At 49.3% G+C, this 13447-nt stretch overlaps 1 protein-coding gene across 1 annotated transcript in view; it reads left to right on the top strand.

Moving 5' to 3' along the window:
• DRD4 (dopamine receptor D4) overlaps window positions 1–11306 on the top strand; it is a gene marked incomplete at its 5' end in the record, with an annotated part of 14534 nt that extends 3228 nt beyond the window's left edge. The window contains 3 exons of the mRNA XM_009333812.1: window positions 9015–9127; window positions 9530–10077; window positions 10825–11306. Coding sequence (XP_009332087.1) covers window positions 9015–9127; window positions 9530–10077; window positions 10825–11027 — 864 coding nt within the window. The remainder of the gene's footprint in view (window positions 1–9014; window positions 9128–9529; window positions 10078–10824) is intronic.
• Window positions 11307–13447: the final 2141 nt, after the last annotated feature.

The raw sequence follows: 13447 nt of genomic DNA, 5'->3' as shown, positions 1-13447 counted from the left end.
CAGGAGAAGCTTAGTCATCTTGTGCTTTTTTCCTGTGAGATGGCTTCTTGTGTTAGGTTTTTGGAAATATTCCTCCCAGTCAGGGCTTTAGAAGACAGCTGGAGGGATTTAACTTTTGAGGTGACGTCTGACATCCCAACAAAACAACAGATCTCCCACAAGCTTCAGTGGGGACGGGATGCCTTCCTGTGAGATGTGGATTATCCTTTGCTGCTGTTCACAGAAGCCTGAGCACAGTGGGAGAGTCCTTCATCTTGACTGTTATTTCTAGTTGTTAAGAAAGCTTATTCTGATGTGTTAGCAGCATTTGTTGATACATACTCTCCTTTGGTACTTCTGAAAGAGCCAGCATAACTTTTTGTCACAACTAAACTCTTAGTCCATGGGGAAGATTCAGAGGTCTTGGCTATAGGAAGCCAAATTGTGTGTTAGTTCTCTCTGGATGTCCCTTGTTTGTATCTGCAGGGTTGGAGGATTGCTGAAAGCAGGTGCTAGACAAGGGGGAAATTGGTGTGTGTTTCTTTTCTGTACCACTTCACAATCACTGCAGTCTTGACTGGAACCAGAGCTTGGCAGAAGGGCAAGGAAATGGGGCCATCTAATGCAAACCTCCTCCAGTCCTGTCCTCACACTTGCAGCTTATGGGAGAAGCACCACGGTGGTGCGATGGCTTTCTGATGGTGAGCAGGAGATGGTGTCTATTACTCCTGGCCAGCTGTGGTCCTGTTGCACTAGGCTCCCTCAGCGCATATAAAAATGGACAGTCCTTGGCTGAGAGAACTTCCTTTGGAAATAGGCCAGTGGTGTAGGAAATCAGTATCTCCCACTGAACTGGAGCTGTGTGCCTCTCTCCAGGCGTGCAGGAAAGCCTGTAGACCTCTTCACCCCACGGACCAGCCTTCTCTGTGTGAGATGAACGTTTGCCCCTGAGTCCTGCCCTGTTCTAAATCTCTCTCTAGTGTTCACTGTGCATTGTTGGGCGTTCTTCAGGCTGTATTTCTTTCCTCATTAATTTGTCCTGTCATATTTACCTACCTTAGCAGCTCAAATTAACGCTTGGGGCCTTAGTGAGAAAGAGTATGTGATGAAGATGGCCTTCCATAAATCCAAATGTTGCTGTCATTTATTAGTTCTGATCCTCCACAACCTGATGTAACCAAGAAGCACCCTGTGTATGGGAAGGGAAGAAACATCAGCTTTCCACTGGCTTAAAGCATCCGTTTCCAAACTGAACAGCTCCTGAGACTGTGGACGTGAGGTGAATTCCTGACAGGGCAGTGTTTACAGCCAGTTTCTCTTTTGCAGAAATACACCATCTTTAAAGAAAACCATTTGTCTTGTTAGCTACTACACAGGGGTGACTGAGCCAATGTGCAGGTATCAGTATGTACACAGGCAATCATATGCCAAATCATAGTGTGGTGGTGCAGATGTGCCCAGCGCTTTCCACTGAACTTGTTCAAACACAGAACAAAGACATGTTCTAGTGTTTGTGAGTTGTTAATTACCACACAGCAGGCTGTCCTGATATGCAGAAGGCACTTACCTTCCAACTTGCTTGGGAATCTGAGCTCTTAGCCGTATGACAGGGAGAGGTAAAAAATCCATGGGGAAGGTAGACTGCTCTTCTGCAGCAGCCTTGTCTTTCTGATGAGAGTGTGAAGTGCTCTCCTAGCAATCCACTGCCAGTAAGGCAAGGATGATGAGAAGCAAGGGGGAAGGAGGTGGCCTGGGGCACTCCCAGGGGCCCACGATAATTCCCCAGGGGCAAAGCCCTGCTTTTGTGTGAAGAGAGGCCAGAAGAAGATACCAGAGTCTACCTGGAGCATTGACAGCACCGAAAACGGGGGTTATCGCTCCCCTGAGGCAGCGAGGACTCCTGAGAAGGCAAGAGCTACAAGGTGCTGTGGGGGTACTACAGAATATCATCAGGCTCTGAGTGGCTTTGCCCGCTAGAAATCTGCAGGGAGGGAGTTGCATGGCTACAAAGGCTTGTCTTTGTGTTTAACTGCTTCCTCTGCCCAAAGACTCTGTGACAATGGCAGGAGCCACAGCAGCAGTTTATACAGTCCTCATTAACTGGAGGCATTCCCAGCAATTAGGGCAGGCGCCAGGCTGAGCAACTTCCACTCCTGTACTCTGCTGTAGAGCATACCTCCTACCTGCCTCGCTCTGCAAACTGTTCCTCTGATCAGCTCTCTCCTTAATCCACGCTGAGTGCCTGAGCTGTGAAAGGCGTCTGATCCAGCACCAGGAAGGTGCTGGCAGGAGCCGTGTAAGGCATGGTTATGTAAACATCTTTGCCACTAAGATCTGTGTAATTGGTTACGAAAAAGAGGAAACAGTTTTAGCAGATCAGTGTTTACCCGGCTCCTTCTACAGGTCAGGGAAGATGAGTCTTTCCAAGCAGGCATTCTGCCTCGCAGATCCTCAGAGTGATAGAGCAGCCGGTACTAATTACACAAGCTGTTTTCTTGGTGAGGGTGATGCTGTTCTGCATAAAACTTTCAGGGTGTCAGTGTACCACTGGTATAGAAAAATCTCTTTTTTGCAGCATGTGGTGTGCCTGTGATGCAGCTCTTCTGATGAGAGACCAGACCTCTACCCTCCAAATTTTCTGTGGCTGGCTGCGAGTGCATGCCATCCTTTTTGCAGAAGTAGTCAAGATTAGTCTTTCCTGGAATCTTACAGCTTTAGTGGAAATAGATGTTCTTCTAGGCCTGACTGATGTCTGAGCCACACAGTCTCTGCACAAAACGCTGGGGAGGCGATACAGGCCAGCAATTATAAACCAGTGCTAAGGATTTTATTTTCAGTGACCAACAGTGGGGGGACGTGTCTTTGAATTTTGGGCCCTCATCATGTTTCAAGTGGATGACCAGACTTGCTTGTCATTTCTGAAAAACCTTGACCTCAATGATTTAAGTCAAGAAAGGACGTTAGAGCAGACGTGAGGCCACCTTTGTCTTGTGCCCCACTCTCTCTCCTTCCTCTCCCCTTGCAGGTTGCGTTGTGTCTTCTGGAGAACGTAGCAGTCGTCAAGGCTCATAAAAAAAGGCCCAGAGTGAGCTTCTTGTGGGCATTTGGACCATTCTTTGACTCTGATGCTGGACTTTGCCCACTTGCAAGGACTATTACTCTTCTGATTGGTGTCATAGCTTTCTCGGCAGGCCTGGGCTCTTAGGATTAGCACTTTCAGTCTCTCCGTGCTACGCACTTGAGCCATGGCCTCGCTGAGGGCAGGCAGGCGCTTGTTCGGAAATTCAGCTGGGCATCTCCTAATTCAGTTGCAGGCTGCTGTTGCCTGGGTATCTTACTTCAGATGCCATCACCACCAAAAAGGCCAAAGGATCACATTGTGCGCTCTGCTTCTTAGTGAGCCTGTTTGCAGGGCTGGCAAGAGAGGCAGGTATGAAGCTGCCGTGTGGTGCCGTGCAGAAGCACGTGGCAGGACTGAGACAAGAGCTGTTATCATAAGAAATAAGACTAAAACCTTTGGCCCTGTCCTGGCTCATGCCCTCAGGAGCACTGGCAGTGTAACAGCTCTTCTGGCATCAGGCTTGTTTGCAAGAAGGCAGATTTTTTCTTACAAATCGGCTGTGCTTAGGAATAGGGACATCAAAATGACCTGAGCTAGGAAGGCAGCCTGCAAGGGTGTTTGAGAAGTCAAGTCTGTCTCCCGCCATCCACCATCCTATAAAATCTTTTCCATAACTTGTGTTCTTTGTAGGAAGCAGCTGGATTTGTTCCTCCTTTGCGCATAGTGGTTGATCCAGAAGCTAAGTGCCGTTTGTAGTGAGATATTGGTATCTTGTGAGAGACCACAGTGGCTGCATGTGAATTTACTGGGGCTGCCAACCTTGCTCAGCTAACCGAGCACCCAGTCTGCACCTGGAATACCACTTTGAAAGAGGTTTGGCTTGCGTCCAGAGAGGCGACCATCATCGCCTTCCTATAAACCCTCCTTGTCTGCCATGAAGCGCTGAGCTAAGGGCAGCGCGTGACCCTCGCTGCCCATATAGTTTTCCATCTTCCAAGAAGTGATGCCTGGAGGTTTGGAGTGTGGTGGTTAATATGCCTCACCTCACCTATTTAAGGCTCAGACTATATTCTCGCCAGAGCTGTGCAGAGCTTGTCATCAGCCTTAGAAAAGTCGTAGCAGGTAGGCTGGCTTGTGGGGTTATATTTGCAGCTTTGTTTTATTCTGTTACGGGAGACGGCTTGCCTGTAGAGCATCTGTTTTGCTGTGCAACTAGCTGCCTGCGTCTTCCCAGCAGCAGCGCTACTGATGGTGCATCGCTGGAGATGCCTCACAAGGGGCCTCACGCTGAAAAAGCAGAGAATGCAAAAAAGCCGATGGAAGCGGAGTTGCTCCGGAGCACTTCTTAAAGGCAGCTTGAGCTGTTTATGATCCCTAAAGCTTTACACTGCGTACCTTGATGGGCTAATCTTCTGCAACCTCTTGTAATTAGGTACCACTTAATCACATGACCCAGCAAAGCCAGCTATGCCTCTAATCCAAAGTCACTCACCCATCAGAGAGGTTCTTGGCACATTTTGCTAAGGTGGGTAGGCGAGAAACACGGTATAATGGGAAGTCCTCTCCCAGCACTTGCCCCGAAGTCAGAGTCCTGGGGACTGGTGGGGAAAGGGGAGGGTTTGTAGCATTTTCTGAGTGCCCAACTTGAATCTCACGGCACAGGCTGTGTCCTCTGAAGGTGCTGCAGCCTGAGAGCTCTTGCCCTTTTCAAAACCAATTAGTTCCCCAAAATCACAAACAAGTTTTGAAAACTGTGGCCCATAATAAAATTTTCTCTCTTGTAATCCAAACTGAACTTGTAAGGATCCCAGTGATCTTGGCAAAACTTTGAGGGTTGTTTTTTGTGATTCAGCTCCCAAATTCAGTTTGGGGTGGCTGATCTGTGCTAGAGAAAAGGCTGAATGAAGCATTCAGGTCTAAATACAGCCCTCCCCTGGAGGTTCAAGCTACCTCTCAAGGAGATGGCTATATAAAAATAGCCAAACAGTTTCTTCAGAGTCTACTTTGGCTTTACAGCTCCACTAATCATAATCCTGTGCGTGACATCATTACTGCCCGATACTAATCCTTGCAGAGCTGCCTGCCCCCTGTTCCTGGCTGCACCTGCCCAGCATTACGTGGAGAGCGTTACCCACGTGGCTCCGCTTTGTGCTCTGGGATGAATAAAACCAGAGCCTACTGTTTAGCATCTATACGTGAACAAATCTATACCCACTTCCCGAGCCATGCACAAGGCCAGCAAAAGTTAGGCTATAATGAGTACTGGCTGACTGTTAATATAGGTTTGCTTTGGAGAGAGGCTGGAGAGCAGCTGTGGGGTAGAAGTGGAAATGCCAGGCTTACCCCTGAAGTACCCTGGCCGTGTGCCTTGAGGAGCGGTGCTGCTCGGGGCTGGGCGGGCATGGCTGCACCGCTCCTGCAGCGCAGGTGTCTCTGAGAGGACGTGCTTCCAGTGCCTTCAGCCTTGGTCGTGTTACCCACGTCTAAGTGCTGGGAGGTGGCACCTGCTTCTCTGGGCGGCTTTCTTTTGGGTTACTTAGACTAAACAGAAGCCCTTTTCCCTAATTCTCCTGTTTTAGAACCAAATACAGCGACGGTCTAACGATTTCTCTTCTTGGCTTCATCCCATCGCTCCTCACTTTGCACTGGCACATGGGTTGAACGCCTCTCCCCGCCCTTGGCACCTCCTCCGCTGCCCCCATGCCAGATGCCAGGCATTTTGCTCGCTCTCCTAAGATGCTGAATTCCTTTTTTTGGCTCCCCACTCTCATTTCTTAACAACTGCCCCCCCAGGTTGGTCAGTATTTGTCTGGTACCGAAGTGCTCATTACGGAGCTAACCCGGGAAGGCGGTGGTCGTGCTCCTCGCCTTGGCAGCTGTGTGGCTGCCCGGGGACGGGGACGAGCGCGGCCCCCAGGCTGCTCCGCAGGCAGGCCTCCGGCAGGCTGAGGGCTGCCCGCGCTGGGCAGAGCCGAGCCGCTCATCCACTCCTCTCTGCCTGCCAGCAGTGTCGTACAGACACGTGCAATGCCGACCTCGTAAATATGAATGCACAGTAAATAGTAATGATATATTATGTGTTACATGTCTTTTACGACATACTACCATAATATAGGATATATAATATAGACATTATTTATAGATGTTCTGTATTATATTGTTATATATTAATGCACTGTATAATACATAATATTAATACATTGATAAATGATACGGATAAAAATATATTATTCGTGTATAAAAAAAGAAGAAAGTCCCTGGGACTTATAGATATTTATAAATATAAAAAATTTTTTATATAGCACATTATATATAGATAAAAATATACAGTAAATTATATATATTACATGTAGTGATATATATGTTGTAGTAATATTTATTTTATATATTTTTATAATAGTAAGAGTATATCTAGAGTATATATAGTGTTTGATATTTTGCAAAGTCCCAGGAGCATTTTATGTTTATATTTATTTGTATACAATCTGATTTTAAACAATAAATATAATACCTTTAAATCTAATTTATAAATATACATTATTACATATATAGCATATATGTAGAAATATGTGGATAAATTATATATAATGTATAAAATGTTATCATCTATTGCATTGATATAGAATATATATTATAGAAAAACATTTCAAAGCCCCTATATATGTACAATATGTCTAAATGTTTATTATATATCTTATAGTACAGCCATATAGAATTTATAGCTTATTATTATCTGTATACTATATATGATCTTATACATGTGTGTATTCTATATAATACATAAAGAATATATAGAGATATATATATTCTGTATGTACGGGACTTCACAAAGGGGCTGAACTCTCCGGGTGTGCTCTGACCCTCCCTGGCAGCAGTTAGGTCCCATCAGCACGGTTGTTAATCTCCAACAAGCAGCGCTGGGGTGCTGGGGTGAGGCTTGTGCAAGCGGTGCTGCAGGGAGGGGTCAGCACCCACAGCCGCCGTGAGCTGAGGGGCTTCTGGCCCCGGGCAGAGGCGCTCCCCTGAGCTGGTGGTGCTTTTTGCAATGGCTCAGCTCCTTAAATTCTGCAGTAGGCCTGTTTAGAGGGTGACCGCAAGCTTCTGTGTTAATGTGACTGTGAAGGAGTATGAGCTAAAGAAAAAAAAAAACATATGTATGCGTGTTTGTGTATATAGTATATATAAAATAGCTGAATGGCTAAGCATTAGTGTGATAGAGAACAGATCTGCAAGCTGCTGGTAAAATACCTGTGTTTGAGTCAGACATGACAAGCGGCCATTGCTACTGAACGCTTTATTTTCAAGCTAAAATCATACCTATTTGTACGGCATGTTGAATAAGGGTTTGGGTTCTTAACCTAACCCCTCCGCAGAGGGACCCAGAGGATGGTGGAGTTTGCCTGGCAGCCACAAACTGGGAGGAAGAATTCTCTGCTGCCGTAGTAGGAACAGCTCATTGAGCCCTCCTGGTTTGCCTGTGCGGGTGTGAGCGCATTGACAGGTCTCTGCCTGCGCTGAACAAGCTCATGGGAATAACGGCACATTGGCACGGAGCGGGAATGGGCTTGAGCTGATACTTTTTCTGCATCAGCCTAAAAAGTGCTTTAATGGTAAAGCAGTGGGCTGGTTTTACAACTGGGCAAGACCGGCACTCTGTTGGAACAAACTCCTGCAAGTAGTTTTGGTGGCTGTGCTAGCTTAAGCCATTGCTGTCCTTCCTTCTGTCCGCAGCCGCAGGCTGTGCAGAGAGTCTGTGCCGCTGGCTGAGAAACGACCTCGCTGAAAATCAGAAAGTCTCACGGTGCCTGTAGCGAAGGTGTAAGTAGCCTCTTGCGAACCCCTGACTCCCAGCCCCTGCTCTCAGGTGCTCCACCGCTCTGGGAGTGGCCGTGCCAGTCATCACGCGAGGACAGCTTTAGATCTAAAAGTACCTTTAGCTCCTGTTTCAGCCATAGCGGGACTGAAACAGGGTGATGCTTAGGAGGAACAGCACCATCTCAAAATGTGATTTGTCTGAACCTCCAGGGAGGAGGATTCTTTGCCTGGCAGGTGAAATACGTGCTCCATTCCAAAAAAAAGACCCTCAGACAGCTCAGACCTGTCCCTCAGGAGAGTTTGTGTGTTTCTTGCTGAGCTCATCTTATTTCTTGCCAGATAACCTCTCCCAGTTCCCTGCCAACACTACCGCTTTGTGCCCCGCTCCTTACAGAAACAGCACGCAGGCTCAAGACACCGTTACAACAGATACAAGCGGCTTGGTTTGTTGTGCCTGCAACTGAGTGGTTTTCACAAGAATTTAATTTGGTGTCAGTGCTTGCAGACCACGCACAGTGGCGTGGCTTCTGAATGGTGTGGGATGACAGAGCTTCATATGGGTTTGATACGGGGGGAACAAGGGAGCCTTTCTTCCTCTCAACTGCTAAACTAGGATGGAGGGGTTCAGCTTGAGCTGAGCGGGGTTTTGAACCCCTCTCTTACTGACAGGGAAAAACAAAAAGGCACCTTCTCTTGTACTAAAATTAGAATTTTTATAAAAAAATCTGTTTATGGTCTCGTCCTAGAGGCAGTGGTCCTGGTGCGAGGAAAGGAAACCGACATTCAGTGCATCAGCTTTGGATGCAAGAGGGTCTGGACAAGTGTTTGGTGCCATGTCCTGAAGAAGGGTTTAATGAAGCCTGACTTATTTCTGTGCTCCTTGAGCTTTTCCTTCCATTCCCATTTTCCAGCAGCCGGGTTCACAGCACAGGCCAGAACCGCGAAGCCCTAAGCAAGCTGTGAACTCTTGCTGGGGCTAATTCCCGTGTGCCACTGCTTTGCTGGAAAGGGAGTATCGTGCCACAGGCAGGACTGCTCGACTTCAGGCTGCTTGTTTGGAGGAAAACGTGGGTGGCTGAGGTGCCCAGGCATGGAGTTGTTTCGTGTCATTTTAAAGGCAGTGGGACTTGGCATCTGCTGACTCCGGGGATCTTTTCAGTTCCAGGGAGGCGTGTGGTCCCTCAGCACGGTGCTGTGCGATGCCCTGATGACCATGGACGTGATGCTGTGCACGGCCTCCATCTTCAACCTCTGTGCTATCAGTGTGGATCGGTAAGTGCCTTCCCCCTCCTCATGCCAGGGGAGGGAGCGCTGTGTCCTGGCATCAAGCTGCTTTTCCATACACGCCCTTGCAAGGGTCCCATGCAGGGAGGCCGGATCCTGTTCTCCCCTAAGGAGGGTGTTCTGCCCTACCATCCTCCCCCATCACCAGCTTTGCGTCCCATCAGTACCCTTGTGGTGGCCAAGCTGAAAGCACAGTGGTGTGAGGTGGCCAGAGCTGTCCCTTTGGGCGCTCTTCTGAGCGGGGAGACTGGTTGTAGCCCAGGCCTTGGCTATGTAAGTAAGTTAACAGGGGGGAAGGGCAGTGGCAAGCAGCTTTGGGACCACTCGCTTATGCTACCAGTGGTGATACCACCATACTAGGACTGACTCACCTGGGGCCTGTATTGGCAGGTTTATCGCTGTTTCAATCCCACTGAACTACAACCGGCGACAAATCGACCTGCGGCAGTTGATCCTTATATCCACCACCTGGATATTTGCCTTTGCTGTAGCATCCCCAGTCATATTTGGCCTCAACAACGTCCCAAACCGGGACCCCAGCTTGTGTCAGCTGGAGGATGACAACTACATCGTGTACTCCTCCATCTGCTCCTTCTTCATCCCTTGCCCCGTCATGCTGGTGCTCTACTGCGCCATGTTCCAAGGACTCAAGCGTTGGGAAGAAGCCAGGAAAGCCAAGCTGAGGGGCAGCATCTACGGGGCCAACAGGAAGCTGTATCACCCCTCAACCTTTATTGAGAGCAAGCAGACCGGACTGGAGCCAGAGGGGTGCAACCCTTACGCCCGCTCTGACCACCCTGGGGACTATGTGATGAACAATGGGATCCAGACTGTCTCCTACCCACACCTCAAGTACTCACACCCAGGACACAGTCAGAAGCGAGCCAAGATCAACGGCCGGGAGCGGAAGGCCATGCGGGTGCTGCCTGTCGTCGTCGGTGAGTAGCAGTCGGTGATGGCTGGGGGGGGGGGGGGGGGCGGCAGCAGGGTTCAGTCTGGCAGGACTTGTTTGAACCTGGCGAAGTGAACACACGCTTTGCGGCCTCCCCTACCGGGAGCCAAACTGTCCAGGCACGGGTGCTTGGGCAGCAGTGAGAGGTGTCATGCTGAGAACCATGCTTTATCCTTGCTGGAGGAGGTGAGGGTGAGCTAAAAGCCACCTCCCTCTTGTTCCACCTCCCCAGTGCAATGTCTTTGGTCCTCCTCCCTCTCCGTCACGTGTGGACTCGTTTTAACACCCACCCTCCCCTTGTTCCTGTGGAACAGCCTGGTTGTGGCACAAGACCTGCCGTACCCATCTCTCGTTGTGAGAGGATGTTTATACAGTGAAGACCTCGGTATCCCTTTGAGCCAGAGTAGTGCCCACAAACCCCACCCTTGGGAAAGAAAATATGTGCAGTGTCTATAATCCAACCTCTTCGTCAAGGTAAACCTGTGACTTCTCATATCTTAAATGCGAATCCAAAACGATACATAACTTAGACTTTTCATCAATGTTTAGAACGAGGAAGACATGCTGAATTTTTTGTCTGGGTGTAAGCCCAGCTCTACATGTCAGCGCATCTGTTGCTTTTTCCCTAAGCACTCTGAGCTGTCTCCATTCTTGTTTGGCCCAGGCTGCGTTTGTTAAATTAAACCCTTTTTAACATTCACATCACTTTCTCTCTTTAATGTCCTTCTGGCAGGTGCTTTCCTCTTCTGCTGGACACCTTTTTTTGTGGTCCACATTACCAGGGCTCTCTGCAAGTCCTGCGCCATTCCCACCCAAGTCATCAGCACTGTCACTTGGCTGGGTTACGTCAACAGTGCTGTCAACCCCATCATTTATACCATTTTCAACGCGGAGTTCAGGAACTTCTTCCGCAAAGTCTTGCGCCTCTTCTGCTGAGCCCACCGGAACTGGCGGGGAGAAGGAACGACCAGACTATTTTTTGTATAGTTCATTAAAGATCTATTTCTGCCTAAGGCCTGCTGTCTTTGTTGGGAAGGAGGGAAGGAGGAGAGACAGCAGCTGAAGGATGCTGGTTCCCAGCCCTTTCTAATAAGGAGTTACAGGTGAGTACCGGTGGATACAGCTCGGATACTCTCCCCACTGGAAACTGCAGGCGTAGCCACTTTTTTAACACTTGGCACTTGACATGAGCAGCAGGAGACACCACAAGACAGCAGGGATGGTTCTCAGAACAGCTTTTGCTTTGGATTTAGGTGTTTGGTCTGGTTTGGGCTTCTCTTAGCTCTCACTAGGCAAAGTAAAACACCCCTCATCCCCGCCACGATCCAGGGAGGCGGGAGCGCGTTGAAGCTTGCAGCTGCTCCGGCCCTGAGAGTTGCAGACGAACTCCCTGCTCTCACCCCTGCACGGGGGGGAATCCTCCCGGCTCCATCTCAAGAAGTGTTACTGAAGGAGCCCCCCCCTCACGGCAGCCCAGCCTGGCAACGGCCCATCTCCACCAGTTCCGTATGATTTAAACCATGAGGACAAACCAAGCGCGTGAGTGCAGAGCAAAACCGAGCCCTGCTGATGCACGCTAGGACACACCGAGTGCCTCCCAGAGCTTCTCTCGGGGCTAGGCTGCCTCCTCCGCCCCGGCAAAGAGGCCCCCGGGGGTGCAGGAAAGGGCAAGTGCAGTAATTCATCCCTCTTCAGCCCACTGTAGTTCAGAAGTGGCTCTGGGCAGAGCTTTAGCCTGGCACAGATTGATGAGGCTCACAAATTACATTTCCTTGCACCATTTTACTCACAAGCTGTTAAGCTCATTTCCCAGATGTTCACATGCCAGATGAGGGCGTATCTACCTGTGCAACCTCCTTTCCCCTTACCCTTGGTAATTTTACATCCAAAGACTGATTTTACTCATGTTTGACAAGGGGACATTAAGGTCCTACAAAAAAAAAACCCCAAACAAAACGGCCCTGTCCAGTATTCCTTACCCCCGCGGGGCAGGAAGGCTGGCCCTGGCTGCGACATGCCAAAATTTGGCCAAGACCTGGAGAAATCTAAAGTGACTGCAGTGGGGTAGCACTGCTCTGTAATCCCGCAGCTTGAAGCGCAGCAGCCTCTCCCAGCGCACTAGAAAGACGGGCATCGCTCATCCCTCCCAGCACCCAGCGACGCCGGGCTGATGAGGAGGAGACCCAAGGACGGCTGACGGCTCGCAGCCACCTCACTCGTTACCAGCTCACAAAACAACGTTCTGGTCTGGCTAATTGTTGTATTTTCCCCGCTTGGGAATGGTGACGGGTCGCGCTGAGGCTGCTGGGGCACAGAACACGCGAGGATGAGAGTCGTGAGGTCCCTGTAAGAGTGCACGCGGCTGCCTAGTAGTAATTTTAGATTTACCCACCCAAAGGCACAATGACGTTATTGCTAGTTCTCCAGAATTCCTTATCCAGCCGTACGATACCCGCCAGGAACCATTTCCAGCCTGCAGAAAAAAAAAAACCCTCTACCTTTTGGTAAACGCGAGCGCAGTGACACCAAGGGTAGCCAGGGGGAGCAGCTAATGCTCCTCTCCGAGGCTCAGGAGGGAAGAGGCTGGTTATTGCACAAACCAGGAATCTTCTGAGTAATGGTTTTTGTGTAGGGTTGGTGCTTTCCGAGGGGGGATTTGTTTGCCTAGAAACAAAAGGAAAAAAGTACTGCAGGGCGGCCTGAAGCTTTTCTTTGACTAAGAATGACAATTGCTCCATCAATTTGTCATCAACACATAAACAGATTAAATTCCCACAGTGACTCTACTGTAGATTTTTCAGTTCTGTAGTTTGCCACTGTGTAGGGGCACAGCCGCCCCAGAGGCCAGGGCTCTGAGGGGAAGCTCCCTGAGAGCTTTAATTACAGGTGACTCATACCTACAATTTTTTCATTTAGGAAGGTTGCCCCACTCTCTTCCAATTTTTTTTTTTTTCCCCTTAAAGGAGTCAGTAAAGCCAAGTGTCAGACAGTAACCAAGGCTCAGCTGTACTCGGCCACAAACTACGTAGCAAGGCCAGTGGAGCACTTGCTCTGTGTTTGTGTAAGTTGCTGCCCCGTCACCTACGCAAGCAGGAGCCCTGGCAAGCTTGAGTACCTGGTGTCTCAGCTCACCTCTTCACGTAGCTGTACTTGGCCTTGAATTCACGCAGAGCTCTGCTTCTCAAACCAGCAGTACCGTACGGGGACGGGTCTCTGTGGAGAACGCACGGTGAGCCAAAGGGGTGAAGCAACAGAAATATCTTCCAGCTGAAAGCTGTGTTTGACATTGAAAGTGCAGCTTTAGCACCCCAAAGGTGCCACTTCAGAGCCAACCTTCGCCGCATTCTAATGCGTGA

This window comes from Pygoscelis adeliae, unplaced genomic scaffold (assembly GCF_000699105.1).
Source record: "Pygoscelis adeliae isolate BGI_AS28 unplaced genomic scaffold, ASM69910v1 Scaffold420, whole genome shotgun sequence".
Taxonomy (NCBI): Eukaryota; Metazoa; Chordata; class Aves; order Sphenisciformes; family Spheniscidae; genus Pygoscelis; species Pygoscelis adeliae.
This window is presented reverse-complemented; position numbering and strand designations above follow the sequence as displayed.